Below are 18857 nucleotides of genomic sequence, written 5' to 3'. Positions count from 1 at the left end.
ACACTTTAATCAAGTATCCTCATTTTGATCTGAATAAGATGGAGTTGTGGTATATACACATATCATGCCTTTCTCATCAAAAGTGGAAGAGCAAAGAAGCATTTCAAAACCACTTCTACCTTCCCCTTCCTCCTCCCATAGTATGCAATTTGGATACCTGGATGGGTCATAATGGTGGGATCTCAGTACCCAAGAAAGTAAACTAACAGAAAATGGCAGTTAAATCTCAGCTCAAACACTATTTTGTGGAGATAAAGAATATTCCAAAATAGTACCATGCACATACTTACTTAACTTTGCAGCCCGTGACACACTGGTTGGGACATTTCTGAATGCGTGAACCAGCATGGAAGCCATGATTAAAAGGCTAATTTCTGTTGAAAGAAAGCAAGTTTGAATCATGACAGATGCTCAGCAACAATCTAAAGATCTCTATTTACTTTTATCTCCCCAACAGGAGTAATTTAAGAAAAAAAACGCGCAAGTAAATTTCTGGATACATGATCTCTGGTTACAGAGACAATGACCGACAAATGGCAATGCCACAGCTTTAAAAACTCATGGTTTCATCTTCACAGGAATGCCATTACCAGAAGATGCAAATCATTAATCTCACTCCTGTGCCTGACTAAATATTTTTAAATCACACGGCTGACCTTAATATATTCCCAACATACAAAAGTCTAAGGAAAAGCTACATGTGAAATATAAATTAGCATAAAAAGCCATCAACATCTGTTATGGAGTTACTTCACCACCAACATGATTAGAATTGTTTATTGGAATTAAAATAAGTTTCACGTGTTCAAATTTTTACTTAGGTCGGAAACAAAAAATATTTAGTGGTAAAACTGTTTTAGCAAAATGTATACCCAAGCATCATAACAATGGCAATGTCACCTCACGAGTAAAAACATTTATCACCATTAGACATAATACATCTTCTCATAGATTAAAAATGTACGCAACATCACACTCAGATCACACGAAAACCAGTTTCAGCTGTAAGCCTGACAGAGATGGGCTTTGAAGTTCTCACCAACTCCTGTGGCACTATAATATTTAACGCGTACTGTGGCAACCAGACATTTGCAAACAACGATAAAGCAGAAAACCTCCACCCACAAAAAAAACAAATAAATATAACCACAAATAGGACTATGTTGCCTGGACTTTTAAGGCCACTGTACCAAAGGTCAAGGCTGTAAGAGTACAATCTGGACACCCTGGGGTGACATCACGACAAATTAAATTATGGAACAATGTAAATTGCATGAATAGATTTATTGCTATCCTATGTGTTGTCAACTTATTTCAAATGGGAGAATACTGTAATACATAACCGATCGAAAAATCTTGCAGCATTATAATTTCACAGAATTGGACAGCTTCCTCAATTAAACAGAGCGTACGTGAAGCTAACAAAGTTTGACAGTGAATCACTGGTAACTCTGACTCACCAGTGAAACTAACAATGTAAACACTGCCGATCACAGGCACCAAGTGTGACACAGCGAGAGATACAACAACTGGCGAAACAAGTAAAAGTAAAAAACCACTTGCAAAAAAAACATCTGCAGCGTTCACGGCCCGGCCCCCACGCCGCCCCCCCTCTATCCAGGGACACACAGCCGGAACCCGCCTCCCTGCACTTCCATCTCCCACTCACCGAGCGCCTTCTATCTCCGCGTCCCAACCGACAGTTTCCCCGCTGTCTTTCAGCAGGGGTTTCCCGATTGTGTCGGCCCGGGGTCTACGGTCTGGGATCTGCGGTCGCCGCCCTCTCTCTCTCCCTCTCACTTTCCCTTCGGCTCCCAGAAACTTCCAGCCCAGCCGAGTCTCAGGACCCACCCCGGCCCAACCCAAACTCCGCCTTGACAATAACCTCGCCCACACGTTCAGCAACGCCGCATGATGTTAGCTGCAGCCGTGGAGCAGATTAACGCAATGACACATCAGCGGGTTGGGGTGATCGGAGGTAGCGGTGTAATTGGTTTGCGGGCAGGGGAGTGGTCCTTTTTTTGGTTCAGGCAGTGTGAGGCCTTCCCTCGCAGTTGAGGAGGACCCGGGCGGGAGGGGGCGGGGCGGCTGACGGGCTCGAGCTGGAGGTGGAAATGGCGGCGCGGGCGGGAGGCATCATGAAGAGGCTCTCGGTGCTCAGGCAGCTCCGCTACTCAGGTACAGCCCAGTAACATGGCCCGTACTGTCATCGGCGGCGGCGGGGGGTAAATAACTCATTCCGCCCTGATGGATACCCGTCCTCCAGTAACTTAGTTACCCAAACTTGTTGTCTTCTGCAATCAGACTGCTGGCGAGCTCGGTTTATGAATACAATTTAATCTATAAGGAGTTTTATGGTTACGTTGTTTTGGTGAATTTTGGAATGAAAATACACTCGCCGTTTACTAATCGGGTGAGGCTAAATTATTCCATGGTGGAGTCACTGGGTCTTTCAATCAGAAGAACCCCAATTATTTACTGCCTTGAAAAACACACGTCTATGGTGCGTTTCTCCATGGGAACAGTCACAAATACCCGATATTTTTAGTCTTTTTTTTTACCTCTGATATGTTGGCTCTGATTGAGACGCGTTTGGTGTAGAGTGGAGCGGACCGACCTCTGGAAATAGAGGCTGAGGGTTTACTTTTGTGTTCCTGCAAGTCACATCTAGGCAGTTAATTTATACACTGGAGGAAGTGTGCGGATTGAAATACCAAATAAATGCGAATTTCGTTGTTTACGCTGTTCGAACATTTGAGTCAGAAAATTGTGGCTTCAGTCATTGCTGCTTAGTCGATGTTTGAAACAAACAACTCTTTTGTTTGACGTGCATTATCCATGAATGAGACGTGGAATAGAAGACTGGTATGTCTAGTTCTCTAGATCTGGTGGGTGTTAAAGATTCCATAGCAATGTTTATTAAAAAAAGTATTTTACCAGTAGCCTCCCTCAACCAACACAATTCCAAACCAGTTTAACTAATCGTTTCTCTTGTTGCGATCTTACGAAGTTGTATTTAATAGAATGTACAACAGTTAATAAAAAGTCAGACTACACTTTGAAAGCAGCATTGACAAAATTGCTGAAATAAAGGTCCATTTAACAATTTGTACTGTAGCGGTGGTGGTATTTTGCAGGAGGGCAGACATTCACAACAGAAGTTGTAATACTTAGCTCATAACCACCTTCTCGAATATTTGAATAACATAAATTTTGGATACAGAAAAGAAAATCTGAGCATTATTGACAACCAAATTTAAATTCAGTCCAAGAAAATTTTAGTTATAATGGGAGGGAAAGTTTGCATACCATGTCTTTGCGACGCAAAAGAAGTAACTAAAATCCATCATGGCCAAGACTGCTGTTTGGATTAGCTCTAAACAGAATCCCCGCAGTGCAGACGGAGCCCTCGTCTGCACTGACTGTCTGACAGAGCATCTTACTGAGACCTTTGCAACCTCGTTTATTACCTAATTGTTTAGAACGATGTCTCTAATTCTGTAGTAGGTCTCATGGTCATTAACAACAAAATAGAGGTGGGATGTGCTATGCATTGTTTTGATTTTACTTTTAAAAGCCCTAGGCTCTAATCAAGCATACAGCACCTGTAATCAGATTTAATGATGAGTGTATGGAAAACTTGGTTGATATGCATTTGATTTAGTTACTTTTGTTGTAGACTGTTAACTCAAAGTTCTGATGAAATATGCATCAAAGTGCATTTTGGAAAGAGATAATGTCCTAAGAAATGTGTAAATAATTTACACTGTGAGGTCTTTGGAATTTTACTCAGTAATCAGCAAACTGAGTAAAATGTTGCACGAATTCACAAAATTGTAAGAGTACTCTAACAGTACTCTAATATCTAGAGGAACATGAATTCTTAGTATATCAATATTAAATTTCTTCAGAAAGACCAGGAATTTGAAAAATGGCTGGGATAGTCAACTGACATTTGGTTAGCTTGATGCTATTTTGTCAGTGGGATGTAGTTCTTTGTTCTTACCTGTGGATTATTATCAAGTGTGGAGTGCAATGTTCCTTTTAAAATGTAGATGTTGCATGTGGCCAGTTTTTTGTGATCCCTTTTAAAGTTTCCAGTAGCTGTGTGAGTGCTGTATTTATCACAAAACAAGGCCCCCATCCTGCTTGGTACCTTCCAGGGGATTGTGCAGCCGCATATCTGGAAAGGTTAGAAAAAAAAAACGTTGAATGATTCCCATCTAGTCCAGTTAAACAACAGTTTTGAGAGTTTAAGACCCAATCCAAAACTACATTCTGATTTAATGTTTTAAGTTTCCTTTTGTACTTTGGTTTTGTTCGGGCTGTTGCCCCTCGTTTTGGGGAACTGCCCCTTTTACTTTGTCCCTAAATTCATTTGAGTTAGTTTATTTGTTTGTTATAAAGAGGAAGACCCATTCCAGGATTTTACCACCTAATTTAGCTGACACTTCAAGGTGGTATTTTGAGGAAATGTGCGATGTTGGATGAGATGGGATGTTAAATCAAGGTTCTCTTCAATTGAATGTGTATGATCTTCTGACTATTTGACAGTAGAGTTCTCCTATTATTCCCAGCATTAGTTTGCCACGAATAACACCAGAACAGTTAATTGGTTATACTCGTAAATAACAGCAGTGATTACCTTTTTAAGAACTTGTATAGAGCCTTTAATGTAATTAAACATCCCTAGGCACTTCACAGGAGAGTTATAAACTAAAATATGACATTAAACCACATAGGGAAATTAGATCAAGTGGCCTAAAGATTGGTCAAAGATTAGGCTTTAAAAGTGTCTTAAAGAAGGAAACGTAGAAAATAGGAGCAGGAATACACCATTCAGCTCATCAAGCCTGTTCTGCCATTCAGTATGATCTTGGCTGATCCTCAGTCACAATGCTGCACTCTCCCCAGTCTCCTTGACTCCTTTAATGTCCAGAAATCTATTTTTTTTTGATACACTCAGTCACTTGGCTTCCACAGTCTTATGTAATTGAGAATTTAACAGGTTCACCACCCCTTAAGCGAAGAAGTTTCTCCTCATCTCAGTCCTAAATTGTTTACCCGATAACCTGAGATCATGACTCCTTCTTCTAGATCTGCAGCCAGAGAAAACATAAGACTGCATCCAGGCTGTCCAGCCCTACCAGCATTTTATATGTTTCAATTAGATCCCCTCTCACTGTTTTAAACTCCATTGAATAAAGGCCAAGTCGACCCAATCCGTCCCTCCAAAACAATCCTGTCGTCCCAGGAATGAGGCTGGTGAACCTTTGCTACACTCCCTCAAAGGTGAGTTTTTTTTTCCTTGGGTAAGGACCAAAACTGCATGCTGTACTCCAGATGTGGTCTCACCAAGGCTGTGTATAGTTGCAGTAAGACATCTTTGCTCCTCTACGCAAACCCTCTTGCAATGAAGGCCAGTGTACCACTTCCCAACTCCTTGCTGCATCTGTGTTCTTGCTTTCAACTACTGGTGTACAGGACATCCAGGTCCCTTTATACATTTCCCAATCTATTACAAATTATGCAATACACTGCCATTCTGTGTTGTCTACTGAAATGGATAACTTCATGCTTATCCATGTTATGCTGCATCTACACCACTTCCACTAGTTCTCCCTTTTCTATTCTATCAGTTACATTCTCAAGATACTCCTGTTGATTTTTCAAACATGATTTCTCTTTCATAAATCCATGTTCACTTTGTCTAATCCTGTTGATATTTTCTAAGTGTCCTGTTATCACATCCTTGAATAAAAGCAAAATACTATGGATGCTGGAAATCTATGAAAATTCTCTGAAGATGAGCCATATTAATTTCTCCACTTTAATTAATTTCTTTCAATTCCTTTTCTCTAAACCTTTGCTTCCTTAGCGTTTCTGGGAAGTTATTTGTGTTTTCTGTAAAAACAGAATGAAAGTAGTTGCTTAATTGCTTTGCAATTTCCTTGTTATCAATTCTCCCTTTCCAACTATAGCGAGACCTATATTTGTCTTTTTCTTATTACGTATAGAAACTTTCACGGTACAGTTTTATGGTTTCTTGCAAATTTGCTCTTGTGCTTCATTTTTCCCCTCTTAATCCCTTAGCCCTTCTTTGAGTTCTAAAATGTTTACAAATTACTTTTTCTAACAACTTTTTATACTTAGTCTTAATACTAGCCTTAATTTCTTTTGTTAGCCACGGTGAAGCCACTTTGCCAGATGTATTTTTGCACTAGAAAGGAATGTATAACTTCACTGAAAGGCATGACAGTGGATGCATACAGGTAAGTTGGGGAAAAATTTGAGATGGTATTCCAGAGCGTAGGGTCTAGGTGCGATCTCCAGTTGTGGAGCCAGCCTTAGAGCACAGATAGCTTAGATAGATGAAAGTGGGGCAGGGCTGTTGAGGAATTAGTAAACAAGTGTGAGAATTTTAAAATTAAAACGTTGCTTCATTAGCAGCTAATGTAGGTTCTTTTATTTGTTTATGGGCTCTGGTCCTTGCTGGCATTTATTGCTCATCCCTAATTGCTATTGAGAAGGTGTTAGTGGGCTCCTTCGTGAACTACTGCAGTCTGTGTTGTAGAAATATCTACAGCGCTGTTGAGAAGGGAGTCCCAGGATTTTGTCCTAGTGACAGTGAAGGAATCATTCCAAGTCAGGATAGTAATTTGGGTAATTTGTAGGTGGTGATGTTATCATCTGCTGCCATTGTGCTTCTAGGTGCTAGAGGTTGCACGTTTTGGAAGATGCTGTTGAAGAAACTTAGTGAATTTCTGCAGTGCATCTTGTGTATGTTACACACAGTTACAGCAGTGTGCATCAGTGGTGGAGGTGGTGGATGGTGTTTGTCAAGTGGGCTACTTTGTTCTGGATAATGTCCAGCTTCTTGAGTGTTGTCAGACCTGCGCTTGTCCAGGCAAATATGCCATCACATTCCTGACTTGTGCTTTACAGATAGTGGACAGGTTTTGGGGAGTCAGGAGGTGGGGTCCAGCCTCAGACCTGCTCTTGTAGCTACACTGTCGCTGTGGCTACTTCGGTTCTGATTTCTGATCACGCAGGGTGTTGATAGGGGAATCAGTGATGGTAATGCCATTGAATGTCAAGAGGTGAAGGTTAGATTCTCTCTGAGAAAGTCATTGCCTGGCACCTTTGTGGTGCGATGTTGCAATCTTATCACCTATTGACCTTGGTGTGAATATTGTCCTGCACACGAACAGACAGCTTCATATGTGAGGAGTTGAATATTGTGTGGTCATTCCCACTTCTAATCTTATATTGGAGGGAAGGTCATTGATGAAACAGCTGAAAATGGCAGGGCCTTGTACACTATCCTATCTGGGGTTTATTGAACTATAACCTGGAATGGGTGGGTTGCCTTATGATGAAAGGCTAGGCTTGTATCTGTTGTCGTTTGAAGAGTAAGAAGCAATTTGATTGAAACATATAAGATCCTGAGGGGACTTCACAGGGTGGGTGTGAAGATTTGGAATCTAGAACGAGGAATTTCTGTTCACCTGGGAATGGGGAACACCAGACCTTTTCTGGGAGTGGAGTATAAAGGGACTGCAAGGCTCAGCGCCGTCATCAGACTTGAGGCACACCATTCTGGCAGTGGAGGAGGGAGCGCAGAGCTCAGAGCCCTGTGAGGGACAGCCGCCAAACAACGTGCTTGGTTTGAAAAATCCAAGAGTGACATCACAAGAAAGTGGTAAGCTGTTTAGTTGCTGAGAACTGATATTAGGGACAGTCTTTAAACAGCTGAAACTTAAATAACTAAACAAGATAACAGTTTAGGAACAAAGCAAGGTGGATAAAGGAGTAAAGAAAAAAATGAATCTAAGAACAGAACCAGATTGTAAAAGACTGTAAGAAAGAGCAGTGTACAATTTTACATCTCCTAAAGAAATCTAAACAGAGTTTGGGTGTGTACAGTTGGGTAGGTACTTACTACTACTATTGGTTATCGTTAAGATATCATTCTGTTGTTTATTGTTTGTAAGAAATATGTCCTAAAATATTTCTACGCCAGGAGTGTAGTGAACAAAGTAGATGAGCTTAGGGCGTGGATTGCTGCTTGGGAATGTGATGTGGTGGCCATTAAGAGACTTGAATGTCTCGAGTACAGGACTGGGTACTTCAGGTGCCGGGATTCAGATGCTTCAGGGAGGGGGGGGGGGGTGCAAAAGAGGTGGCGGAGTGGCAATGTTGATCAGAGACAGTGTCATGGCTGCAGAGAAGGTGGATGCTGTGGAGGCACCGTCTATGGAGTCTCTGTGGGTGGAAGTTAGGAACAGCAAAGGGTCGATAACTTTGCTGGGTGTTTTCTATAGGCTGCCCAATAGTGACAGGGAAGTTGAGGTGCAGATAGAGAAACAGACCCAGAGAGATGTAGTAATAAGTGTTGTCGTGATGGGAGACTTTAATTTCCCAAACGTCGAGTAGAATATCCCTAGGGTAATGGGTTTGGATGGGGAGGAGTTTGTTAGCAGTGTTCAGGAGGGTTTCCTGACACAGTACATGGATAAGCCTACGAGAGAGACTGTACTTGACCTGGTGCTGGCTAATGAACCAGGACAGGTGTCAGATCTCTCGGTGGGAGAGCATCTCGGGGATGGAGATCATAATTCTATCTCCTTCATGATAGCATTGGAAAGAGATAGGATCAGGCGGGCTAGGAAGGTGTTTGTCTGGAGTAAGGGGAAATGTGATGACATCAGGCAGATAATTGGACGAGTAAACTGGAAGGAGGTGTTCTTGGGGAAAAGTACTGAAGGAAGGTGGTGGATTTTCAAGGAATGTTTGACTGGAGCTCTGCACGGCAACGTTCCGATGAGACAAGGAGGTTTTGGTAGGTCTTGGGAGCCGTGGTGCACGAAGTTTGTGGTGAACCTGGTCAGGACGAAAAGAAAGGGGTATAAAAAGATTCATAGAGCTAAGAGATGTTAAGGATCTAGAGGAGTATAAGGCTTGTAGAAAGGAGCTTAAAAAAGGAAATTAGGAGAGCCAGAAGGGGACATGAGAAGGCCTTGGCGGGTAAGATTAAGGAGAATCCCAAGGCGTTCTACAAATATGTGAAGAGTAAAAGGATGAGAAGAGAAGGGATAGGACCTATAAAAGGTGAAGGGGGAAAAGTCTGTGTGGAACCGGAAGAAATGGCAGAGGTGCTTAATGAGTACTTTGCCTCGGTATTCACGCTGGAAAGTGATCTGGGAGGTTGTACTACAGGTTTGTGGCAGACTGGGAAGATTGAGTACGTCCTCGTGTTGGAACTTTTAAATTCTATCAAGATAGATAAGTCGCCGGGACCGGATGGGATGTACCCCAGGTTACTTGGGAGGTGAGAGAAGTGATTGCAGAGCCCCTGGCGATGATCTTTGCATTGTCAATGGAGACAGGAGAGGTTCCGGAGGATTGGATGATTGCGGATGTGGTTCCTATTTTCAAGAAAGGGAACAGGGATAGCCCGGGAAATTACCGACCGGTGAGTCTGACCTCGGTGGTTGGTAAGTTGATGGAGAGGATTCTGAGGGACAAGATTTATGAGCATTTAGAGAAGTTTAGAATGATCAGGAGTAGTCAGCACGGCTTTTGTCAAGGGCAGGTCATGCCTTATGAGCCTAGTTGAGTTCTTTGAAAATGTGACTGAACACATTGACAAAGGAGGAGTGGTGGACATGGTTTACATGACTTCAGCAAGGCGTTTGATAAGGTCCCCCATGCAAGACTTCTTGACAAGGTGAGAGGGCGTGGTATCCAAGGGGCTTTGACCTTGTGAATCCAGAACTGGCTTGCCTGCAGAAGGCAGAGAGTGGTTGTGGATGGGTCTTTTTCTGCATGGAGGTTGGTCACCAGTGGAGTGCCCCAGGAATCTGTTCTAGGACCATTGCTGTTTGTCATTTTCATAAATGACTTGGATGAGGAAGTGGAAGGATGGGTTAGTAAGTTCACTGATGATACAAAGGTTGGTGGTGTTGTGGATAGTCTGGACGGATGTCAGAAGTTGCAGCGTGACATAGGATGCAAGACTGGGCGGAGAAGTGGCAGATGGACTTCAACGTGGATAAATGTGTAGTGGTCCATTTTGGCAGGACCAATGGGATGCAGAAGTACAATATCAAGGGTAGGAGTCTTAGCTGTGTTGATGAGCAGAAGGATCTTGGGGTCTGGGTCCATGGGACTCTTAAGTGGGCTTCGTAGGTGGAGGATGTGGTCAAGAAGGCGTACAGTGTACTGGCCTTCATTAATCAAGGGATTGAGTTTAGGAGTCGGGAGGTAATGCTGCAACTTTATAAGACCCTTGTCAGACCCCACTTGGAGTACTGTGCGCAGTTCTAGTCGCCTCACTACAGGAAGGATGTGGAACCTACTGAGAGGGTGCAGAGGAGGTTTACAAGGACGTTGCCTGGATTGTGAGGCATGCCTTATGAAGATAGGTTGAGGGAGCTAGGTCTTTTCTTCCTGGAGAGGCGAAGGTTGAGAGGCAACCTGATAGAGGTTTATAAAATGTTGAGAGGAATAGATAGGGTGGATTCTCAGAGGCTATTTCCCAGGGCTGAAATGGTCACTACGAGAGGACACAGGTTTAAGGTGCTGGGAAGCAAGTACTGAGAAGATGTTAGGGGTAAGTTTTTCACACAGAGGGTGGTGAGTGAGTGGAATTGGCTGCCGTTGGTGGTGGTAGAGGCGAACTCGCTGGGGTCTTTTAAAAGACTTCTGGATGAGTATATGGGATCTAATGGGATTGGGAGTTACAGATAGTTCTAGGGCTTGGTAGGTATAGATGTGATCGGTGCAACTTGTGGGCCGAAGGGCCTGTTTGTGCTGTAGTGTTCTATGTTAAAATAACAAGGAGCAGAGAAGAAAAACCCTCGTTAATAAGAATTAATTTAACTTGAGATAAGAAGTGGCAGAAGAGCTCTAAGCCATGGTCTGCTTTTCTTGCCCCGTGTGGGAGACCAGGAATTTTTCCAGTTCCCAGGACCAGCATGTGTGCAGGAAGGGCCTCCAACTGCAACTCCTGGAAGCCTGGGTTTTGGAACTGGAGTGACACCTGGGGACACTTATGGAGTATCTGCAAGGTGGAGAATATTGTGTATAGTACATATAGAGAAAAATGGCCTCTCAGGGGAAAACAGCAACAGCCAAATTTGTAGGACCACAGTTGGCTCTGCTGCATGGAGAGAAGCAAAAGACATAAGTTTAGTAATCATAGGGGTTCAATTATGAGAGCAATAGATAGGTGTTTCTGTGAAGTGGTGGAGGCTGCCTCGCTAAATATTTTTAAGACGCGGGTTGATGGGTTTTTGATAGGAGAGGGGATTAAGGGTTACGGGGAGAGGGCGGGAAAGTGGAACTGAGCAGCGACAGATCAGCCATGATCTTATTGAATGGCGGGGCAGGCTCGAAGGGCTGGATGGCCTACTCCTGCTCCTATTTCTTATGTTCTTATTATGTTCTTATGTGGCTGCAAAAAAAGACTCAGGATGCTATGTTGCTTCCCTGGTGCAAGGGCCAAAGACATCTCAGAGCAATTGCAGGACATTCTGAAGGGGGAGGGCGAACACCTTGTCATGGTACACATTGGTACAAATGACACATGCAAGAAAAGGGATGAGGTCCTAAAAGCAAAATATAGGAAGCAAGTTGTAAAATAAGACCTGCAAAGCAGTTAACTCACGTTGCTATCATTGCCACATACTAATCAGAGTAGAAACAGCAGGATATCTAGGATGAATACATGGCTGAATAGATGGTGGGAGGGAGAGTGTTTCATATTCTTAAGGCATTGGGACAGATTCTGGGGGCGGGGGGGAGGGAACTTGGACAAACTGGATCAAGTTGAGAAACATCAAGGGGCAAAATCATTCATGGTGGTTGTGTACAGACCATCAAACTGTAGTGGTAATGTTGAGAATAGCTTTGGAGAGATGCACGTCATAGAATCGTATAGTGCAGAAAAGGCCCATTGATTCTGCACCAACAATAACATCACTAAATTTGTGATAATCCCACTTACCAGCACTTGTACTATATCCTTGAGTGTTATGATGTTTCAAGTGCTCATCCAAATACTTTTTAAAAGTTAAGGTTTCTGGCCTTCACTACCTTTCCAGGTTCCCACCTCATGATCTTGTACACCTCAGCCTTCGCTGCTCTAAAGAAAATAATCAAAGCCAATCCAGTCTCCCCTTTATAGCTCAAATGCTGTGCCCCAGGCAACATCCTGGTGAATTGTCTCTGTACTCCTTCTGGTGCAATCACATTGTTCCTATAGTGAGAAGATTCCAGCTGTGGCCTTAATCAATGTTTTATACAGCTCCAATATTAACTGCTTGCTCTTACACTTGTCTTAACCACCCTATCCACCTGTTCTGCTGCCTTCTGGGATCTGTGAATGAGTACCCCAAGATCCATTTGTTCCTTTGAGCTTCCTAGTGTCCTGCCATTCGTTAAATACTCCCTTGTTACTTTCAAAGTCATAAAGGAACATCTGTGATTCTGGATGACTTTAATCTGCATATAGATTGGTGAGTCAAATTTGTCATGGTAACAGAGAGGAGAAATTTCAGGAGTGTACATGGGATGGTTTTTTTGGACCAGTGCTTTGAGAAACCAACAAGGGAATGACCATTTTGGACTGAGTATTGTGCAATGAGAGAGTTAGTTAGCAGTCTAGTTGTGAGTGAACCCTTGGAGATGAGTGATCATAATATAGAATTGTTGATACTGAGACAAGGAATCTCAAAAGTAATTATGGTATGAGACATGACTTGGCTATGATAGACTGGGAAAAATTACTGAAAGGAAGGACAGTGACAGTATTATCTCCAAATTTACTGATACTAACTTGGGTGGGAGTGTGAGCTGTGAAGAGGATGCTTCAGTGTGATTTGGCCAGGCTGAGTGAGTGGGCATATGCATGGCAGATGCAGTATACTGTGGATAAATGTGAGGTAATTCACTTTGGTAGCGAATATAGGATGGCAGATTATTATTTGGGCGTAAATAGAGAAATATGGATACTCTGAGACCTTGGTGTCCTTGTGCATCAGTCACTGAAGTACAGAAGTACTCAAGTACAGAAGGCAAATGGTATGTTGCCTTCATAGCAAGAGGATTTGAGAATAGGGATGTTTTACTGCAAGTGTATAGGCTATTGGTGAGGCCACACTGGACGATTGTGTGCAGTTTTGGTGGGAGTGCAGTGAAAGTTTACAAGACTGATTCCTGTATTGGTTGGACTGTCATATGAGCAGAGACTGAGTCGATTAGGATTATAATCATTGCATTTTAGTAGAGTGAGAGGGAATCTCATGGAAACTTCTGAATGGATTAGACAGGGTTGCAGATCATGTGTAATGATACTGTCACAGGACTAGAATGTTGCCAATGGTGGGGGAGTCTAGAACTAGGGATCATAGTTTGATGTTGGGACTGAAGTGAGAAGAAATTTCTTCACCCAGAGTGATAAATCTGTAGAATTCATTACCACGGAAAGTAGTTGAGGCCAAAATATTGTGTGATTTCAAGAAAGAATCATGCATAGCTTTTGGGGCTAAAGGGATCAAGGCATAGAAGTGGAAGTTGGGATCAGGGTATTGAATTTGATGATCAGGCATGATTATAATGAATCGTGGAGCAGGTTCCAAGGGCCTAATGGCCAATCCTGCTTCTATTTTCGATGTGTCTACGTAAAAAGCATCCTCCCATTGAAGACAGATGAGACAACATTAATTCATGTGTCATGAGCTTCTGGAACTTTCTTCCTCAAAAGACAATAGAAGCAGAATCCTGAAATATTTTTAAAGCAGAAGTAGATTGATTATCAAGAATCTAAGAAGTGAAAGGTAATTCAGGGTAGGCAGGAATGTGGAATTGAGGTTAAAATCAGAACAGCCATGAACTTATTGAATGGCTGAGCAGGCTTGAAGAGCTGTATGGCCTACTTCTAATTTGTATGTACTATACTAATGTCCCAGGACTGAGATGATTGACCTCCAACAACATTAACCACTTACCTCTATGATAGGTAGGACTCCAGCTAATAGAGAGATTTCCCCCGTTTCTCACTGACTTCAGATTTGTAGGGCTTCTAAGTGCCACATTCTGTCAAATGTTGTGGAGAAAAAAAAAATCAAGGCTAATGTGAAAAATGAGCACCTTTAATCACTTAATTAGTTTTAATAGATCACATTGCTATGATTCCATATTTTCTCCGTCTTCTTCAGGAAAAGATATTCATACTACAAATTTAGAGTCAATATGAAGCAGTTTTGACTTTGCATCAACACTACATTTCAGTGTTAAAGCCTGAACTGACTTCAGAGTGTGATTTATTCTTCCAGGGACTCCCTTTCCATTTTGGGATGAAATTGAAGACTGGCTGCTATGATTGTACTTTAACACAGTTATAAAGAGCCCGTTTCACTTTACAAGTTTTGTTCTTTATGCTGTCCTTGCTCAATTCATCCTCCTGGTCATGAAAATATTTTTTAATGAAAGTAAATGCTATTCAGTAACTAATTTAAATCAAGCTGATCAACATCAGCATTTGTGGGAGTGTTAACTAACAAAAGGGTAGATGATCTGATCTGCAAACAAGCATTCATGTCAGAAGTAGGACAAGGGTCATTCCAACTCAGTTTTACAGCCATGAATATGAAACGTGTAAAGAATCTGGGCCAAAGTTCACTGGTTAAGTAACAGGGAGGATCTAGCAAACTTGCATGATTCAGGGTAGACAAGTTTAGTATTCCCATCGTGTATTAAGTTTAGTTCATATAATTAGACATCACCAAAATTTGGAATAAAATAATTAAGGTTAAATTGAATAGGGTCTATTTCCAAAAAAAACTTCAGCTGAATGATTCTTGTGTGGTTTTTAAAAAATCTTGCTTCTACAGATAGGGCTACAACATAAACCCTTGCAATTCACTTCCTAGTGAAACTGAGTATGATTAAACAAGAATGGTAAAATTTACCAATCTGATATTTGCAGTGCATGCTGTTTTCATGTCTCCTATCTCCCCTGTCATTTTTCTCCCTTAGTATACATGACCTTCAGGCAAAAGAGTGGCGTAACCTTTTATCTTGCTTAGTGTTGGTCAAAGATACTGTTCTTGCACAATTAATGCGATTGATGCAATTTGCTTTGGTAACTGAACATAACATGGTTATTCAGTAAGATCATTAAATGGAGAAAAGGTCATTCAGAAGAAAAGCTTGGATTATGGCCATATTCCTCTCCTTTATTTAAAAAATATGACCTGTTGCCTCAGATTTACAGAAGTAATTTTGTTTCAATAACAGGCTTCTTTTAAAAATATAGGACTAAAGGAATTAAATTCAGAAGTAAGATACAGCAGATGAGTCATAGTCAGCATGGAAAACAGGCCCTTCAGCCCAACTTCTCCATTCGCCCTTTTTTTTAAACCCCTTGTTCCAGACTCTCTTCACCCTCTGCGTGAAAAAATTGCCCCTCTGGACCCTTATCTCTCCCCTCTCACCTTCACCCTATGCCCTCCAGTTTTAGACTCCTCTGTCTTTGGGAAAAGATATTGACTATCTAGCTGATCGATGCCCCTCATTATTGGCCTCTATAAGATCACCCCTCTGCCTTCCATGCTCCAGAGAAATAAAGTCCCAGCCGCCTCTTATAACTCAAACCATCAAATCCCAATAGCAGTCTAGTAAATCTCTTCTGCACTCTTTCTAGTTTAATAATATCCTTTCTATAATAGGGTAACCAGAACTGTGAACAGTATTCTAAATGTGGCCTTACCAATGTCTTGTACAACTTCATCAAGACATCCCAACTCTTGTATTCAGTGTTCTGATCAATGAACCCAAGCATGCTGAATCCCTTCTTCACCGCTCTGTCCCCCTGTGACTCCACTTTCAAGGAGCAATGAACATGTACCCCTAGATCTCTTTGTTCTGTGCCCTACCATTAACTGAGGAAGTCTTGCTCTGGTTCAATCTTCCAAAATGCATCACCTAGTATTTATCTAAATTAAATTCCGTCTGCCATTCGTAGGCCACTGGCCCAATTGATCAAGATCCCATTACAATCAGAGAACTTTCTTCACTGTCCACTAATCTTGGTGTCATCTGCAAACATACTAACCACGCCTCCTATATTCTTATCCAAATCTTTAATATAAATGACAAATAACAGTGGACCTAGCACTGATCCCTGAAGAACACCATTGGTCACAGGTCTCCAGTTTGAAAAACAATCCTCTACAACCACCCTCTGGCTTTGACATACAGCAAATTTTTGTATCCATGTAGCTACCTCACCTTGGATCCCGTGAGATTTAACCTTATGCAACAACCTACCGTGCGGTACCTTGTCAAAGGCTAAAGCCCATGTGGACAATACCAACTGCACTACCCACACCTACTTTCTTGGGTACCCCTTCAGAAAATTAAATCAAATCTATGAGACGTGATTTTTCCACTCACAAAGCCATGCTGACTGTCCCTAATCAGTCCTTGCATCTCCAAATGCCTGTAAATCCTGTCTGTCAAAATGCCTTCCAACAACTTACCACAGATGTGAGGCTCACTGGCCTGTAGTTCCCAGGCTTTTCCCTGTAGTCCTTTTTAAACAAAGGCACAACCTTTGCCACCCTCAATTTCAGTGGAGTAAGAACGGATCTGGCCCAGGCAAGTTGAAATCAAAGGATTGGCAAGCATTGGGTTTCTTCAAAAAGGAAATAATTTTGGCACAGTTAAAGTACATGCCAACAGTTAGAAAGATAGAACAAACAAAGCTAGAGCCCCTGGATGATTAAAGAGATGAGAGAGTACTAACATGAAGCAAAGAGGTATGTGCGGCATGTGCCAGGTTGAGCTAGGCTGAATGTAGGAAGCTCTACTGAACGAATATAGAGACACAATGGAAAAAGTTGAGAACGACTAAGAGAGGGTAGAAGATAAAACCAAAATATTCTAGGTTAGTGTGGGTTTCCTCCGGGTGCTCCAGTTTCCTCCCACAGTCCGTTCATGTGCCGGTTAGGTTAATTGGGCACGCTAAGTTGCTCCTTAGTGTTAGGGGAGTGCCAGGTGGATTAGTAGGGTAAATATGTGGGATTATTGGGATAAGGCCTGGGTGGAATTGTTGTCACTGCAGGCTTGATGGGCTGAATGGCCTCCTTCTGCACTGTAGGGATTTTTTGATTCTGGAAATCTGAAATAAAAATGGGAAATGCTGAGCAGGTCAGGTAGCATCTGTGGAGAGAGCCAGAGCTAACATTTCTGATGCCCTTTCATCAGAACTAAATGGAAACATTGGCTGCCAGTCTCTTACATAATCAGTTAATCTATATAGGAATCCAAAAGTCATAAATCGGTGGCAAAAGGAGCAGTAGATCTGATTAGGTACCACAAAGAAGATTTACACATGAAGGAAGAGATACTAAATGAGTATTCTACATTTTTTTAACAAAGGGAACAGATGCTGTTCGTAGAATCCCTACAGAGCAGATAGAGGCCATTTGGTCCATTGAGTCATAGAAACTAAAAGCGGGAGTAAGCCATTCAGCACTTCAAGCCTGTTCCGCCATTCATTTTGATCATGGCTGATCATTGGACTCAATATCCTGAAGTCCACACCAACTGTCCAAAAGAGCATCTCACCCAGGTCCATTTCTTGTTTCACAAACTTGGTGAAGAAATCATAATGAAGGAGGAGATTGCTGAGACACTGGATGGACTTAAAATTGAGAAGAGGAGTTATTAAATAGGCTGGCTGTACTTTAAAGTGGTCAAGTCACTGGGACCGGCTCAGATGTATATGAGGATACTGAGGGAAGTCATGATGTGGAGTTGCCAGTGTTGGACTAGGATAGACACAGTGCGTAGTCTATCAACACCAAGCACCTGTAGCATGAGCTTTCAGAGTGCTGCTTTCTTCATCAAGTGAGTGCCGGATTTGTTTCACAAACAGGGCATATGTAGACACAAACTCAATTACAAGATAATGGTTGGAAAGCAAGTCTTAACAGTTAATCAAGTCTTTACAGACAAGGACAATGCGAGTGGAGAGCAGGTTAAGCGCAAGTTGAAGAGGTGTGAATTGTCTCAAGATACGACAGAGATTTTCGCAAGCGCAGGCAAGTCGTAGTGGGTACAGATGGTGTGACGTAAACTCAAGATCTTAGTTGATGCCGTTCTCGTGTGTGGAACTTGGCTATCAATTTCTGCTTGGTGATTCTGCGTTGTTGTGCGTCTTGAAGGCCGCCTTGATGGAGAACGCTTACCCGAAGATCAGAGGCTGAATGCCCTCAAATGCTGAAGTGTTTCCCAACAGGAAGGGAACTATTCTGCCTGGTGATTGTCAAGCTATGTCCATTCATCTGTTTTCATAGCATCTGCATGGTCTCACCAATGTACCGTGCCTCCTGACATCCTTTCCGGCAACATACCAGTAGACAACGTTGGCTGAGTCGCAAGAATGAGTATGTATCGTGTACCTGGTGATTGGTGTTTTCACGTGCTATGATGGCATCTGTGTCAGTGATCCGGCATGTCTTGCAGAGGTTGATGTGGCAAGGTTGTGTGGTGTCGTGGTCACTGTTCTCCACAGTTTGCTATGTACAGTGGTCTGTTTGAGGTTGTGTGGTTGTTTTGAAGGCAAGTAGTTGGGGTGTGGGGGTGGCCTTGGCGAGATGTTCGCCTTCATCAATGACATGTTGAAAGCCCTGGAGAAGATGTAACTTCTCCGCTCCAGGGAAGTACCGGACGATGAAGATTCTCTGTCCATTGTGTCTCTTGTTTGTCTTCTGAAAAGGTCAGTATGGTTTCTTGCTGTGGCACGTTGGGACTGTCAACCAAGGACTCGAGTGCGATATCCTATT

At 42.4% G+C, this 18857-nt stretch overlaps 2 protein-coding genes across 5 annotated transcripts in view; one reads left to right on the top strand and one right to left on the bottom strand.

Annotated features, from left to right (window-relative positions):
- Positions 1 to 2016, bottom strand: part of hadhb (hydroxyacyl-CoA dehydrogenase trifunctional multienzyme complex subunit beta) — a 37248-nt gene extending 35232 nt beyond the window's left edge. For 2 of the 4 annotated variants that reach the window (XM_080192294.1, XM_080192297.1), the window contains exons 1-2: positions 1670 to 1838; positions 291 to 374 (exon numbers count right to left, since the gene is read on the bottom strand). In XM_080192294.1, the coding sequence (XP_080048420.1) occupies positions 291 to 357 (67 nt within the window). In that variant the 5' untranslated portion in view covers positions 358 to 374; positions 1670 to 1838. Of the gene's footprint in view, positions 1 to 290; positions 378 to 1460; positions 1482 to 1669; positions 1839 to 1924 lie in introns of those variants that run through there. The other 2 variants (XM_080192295.1, XM_080192296.1) reach the window with 2 other exon arrangements.
- Positions 2017 to 2074: 58 nt separating this feature from the next.
- Positions 2075 to 18857, top strand: part of LOC145344936 (trifunctional enzyme subunit alpha, mitochondrial-like) — a 67190-nt gene continuing 50407 nt past the window's right edge. The window contains exon 1 of the mRNA XM_080192293.1: positions 2075 to 2178. Within this exon, the coding sequence (XP_080048419.1) occupies positions 2115 to 2178 (64 nt within the window). The 5' untranslated portion in view covers positions 2075 to 2114. The remainder of the gene's footprint in view (positions 2179 to 18857) is intronic.

The sequence above is a fragment of the Carcharhinus amblyrhynchos genome, chromosome 7, assembly GCF_965287045.1.
Source record: "Carcharhinus amblyrhynchos chromosome 7, sCarAmb.v2.hapA, whole genome shotgun sequence".
NCBI classification, from domain to species: Eukaryota; Metazoa; Chordata; class Chondrichthyes; order Carcharhiniformes; family Carcharhinidae; genus Carcharhinus; species Carcharhinus amblyrhynchos.
This window is presented reverse-complemented; position numbering and strand designations above follow the sequence as displayed.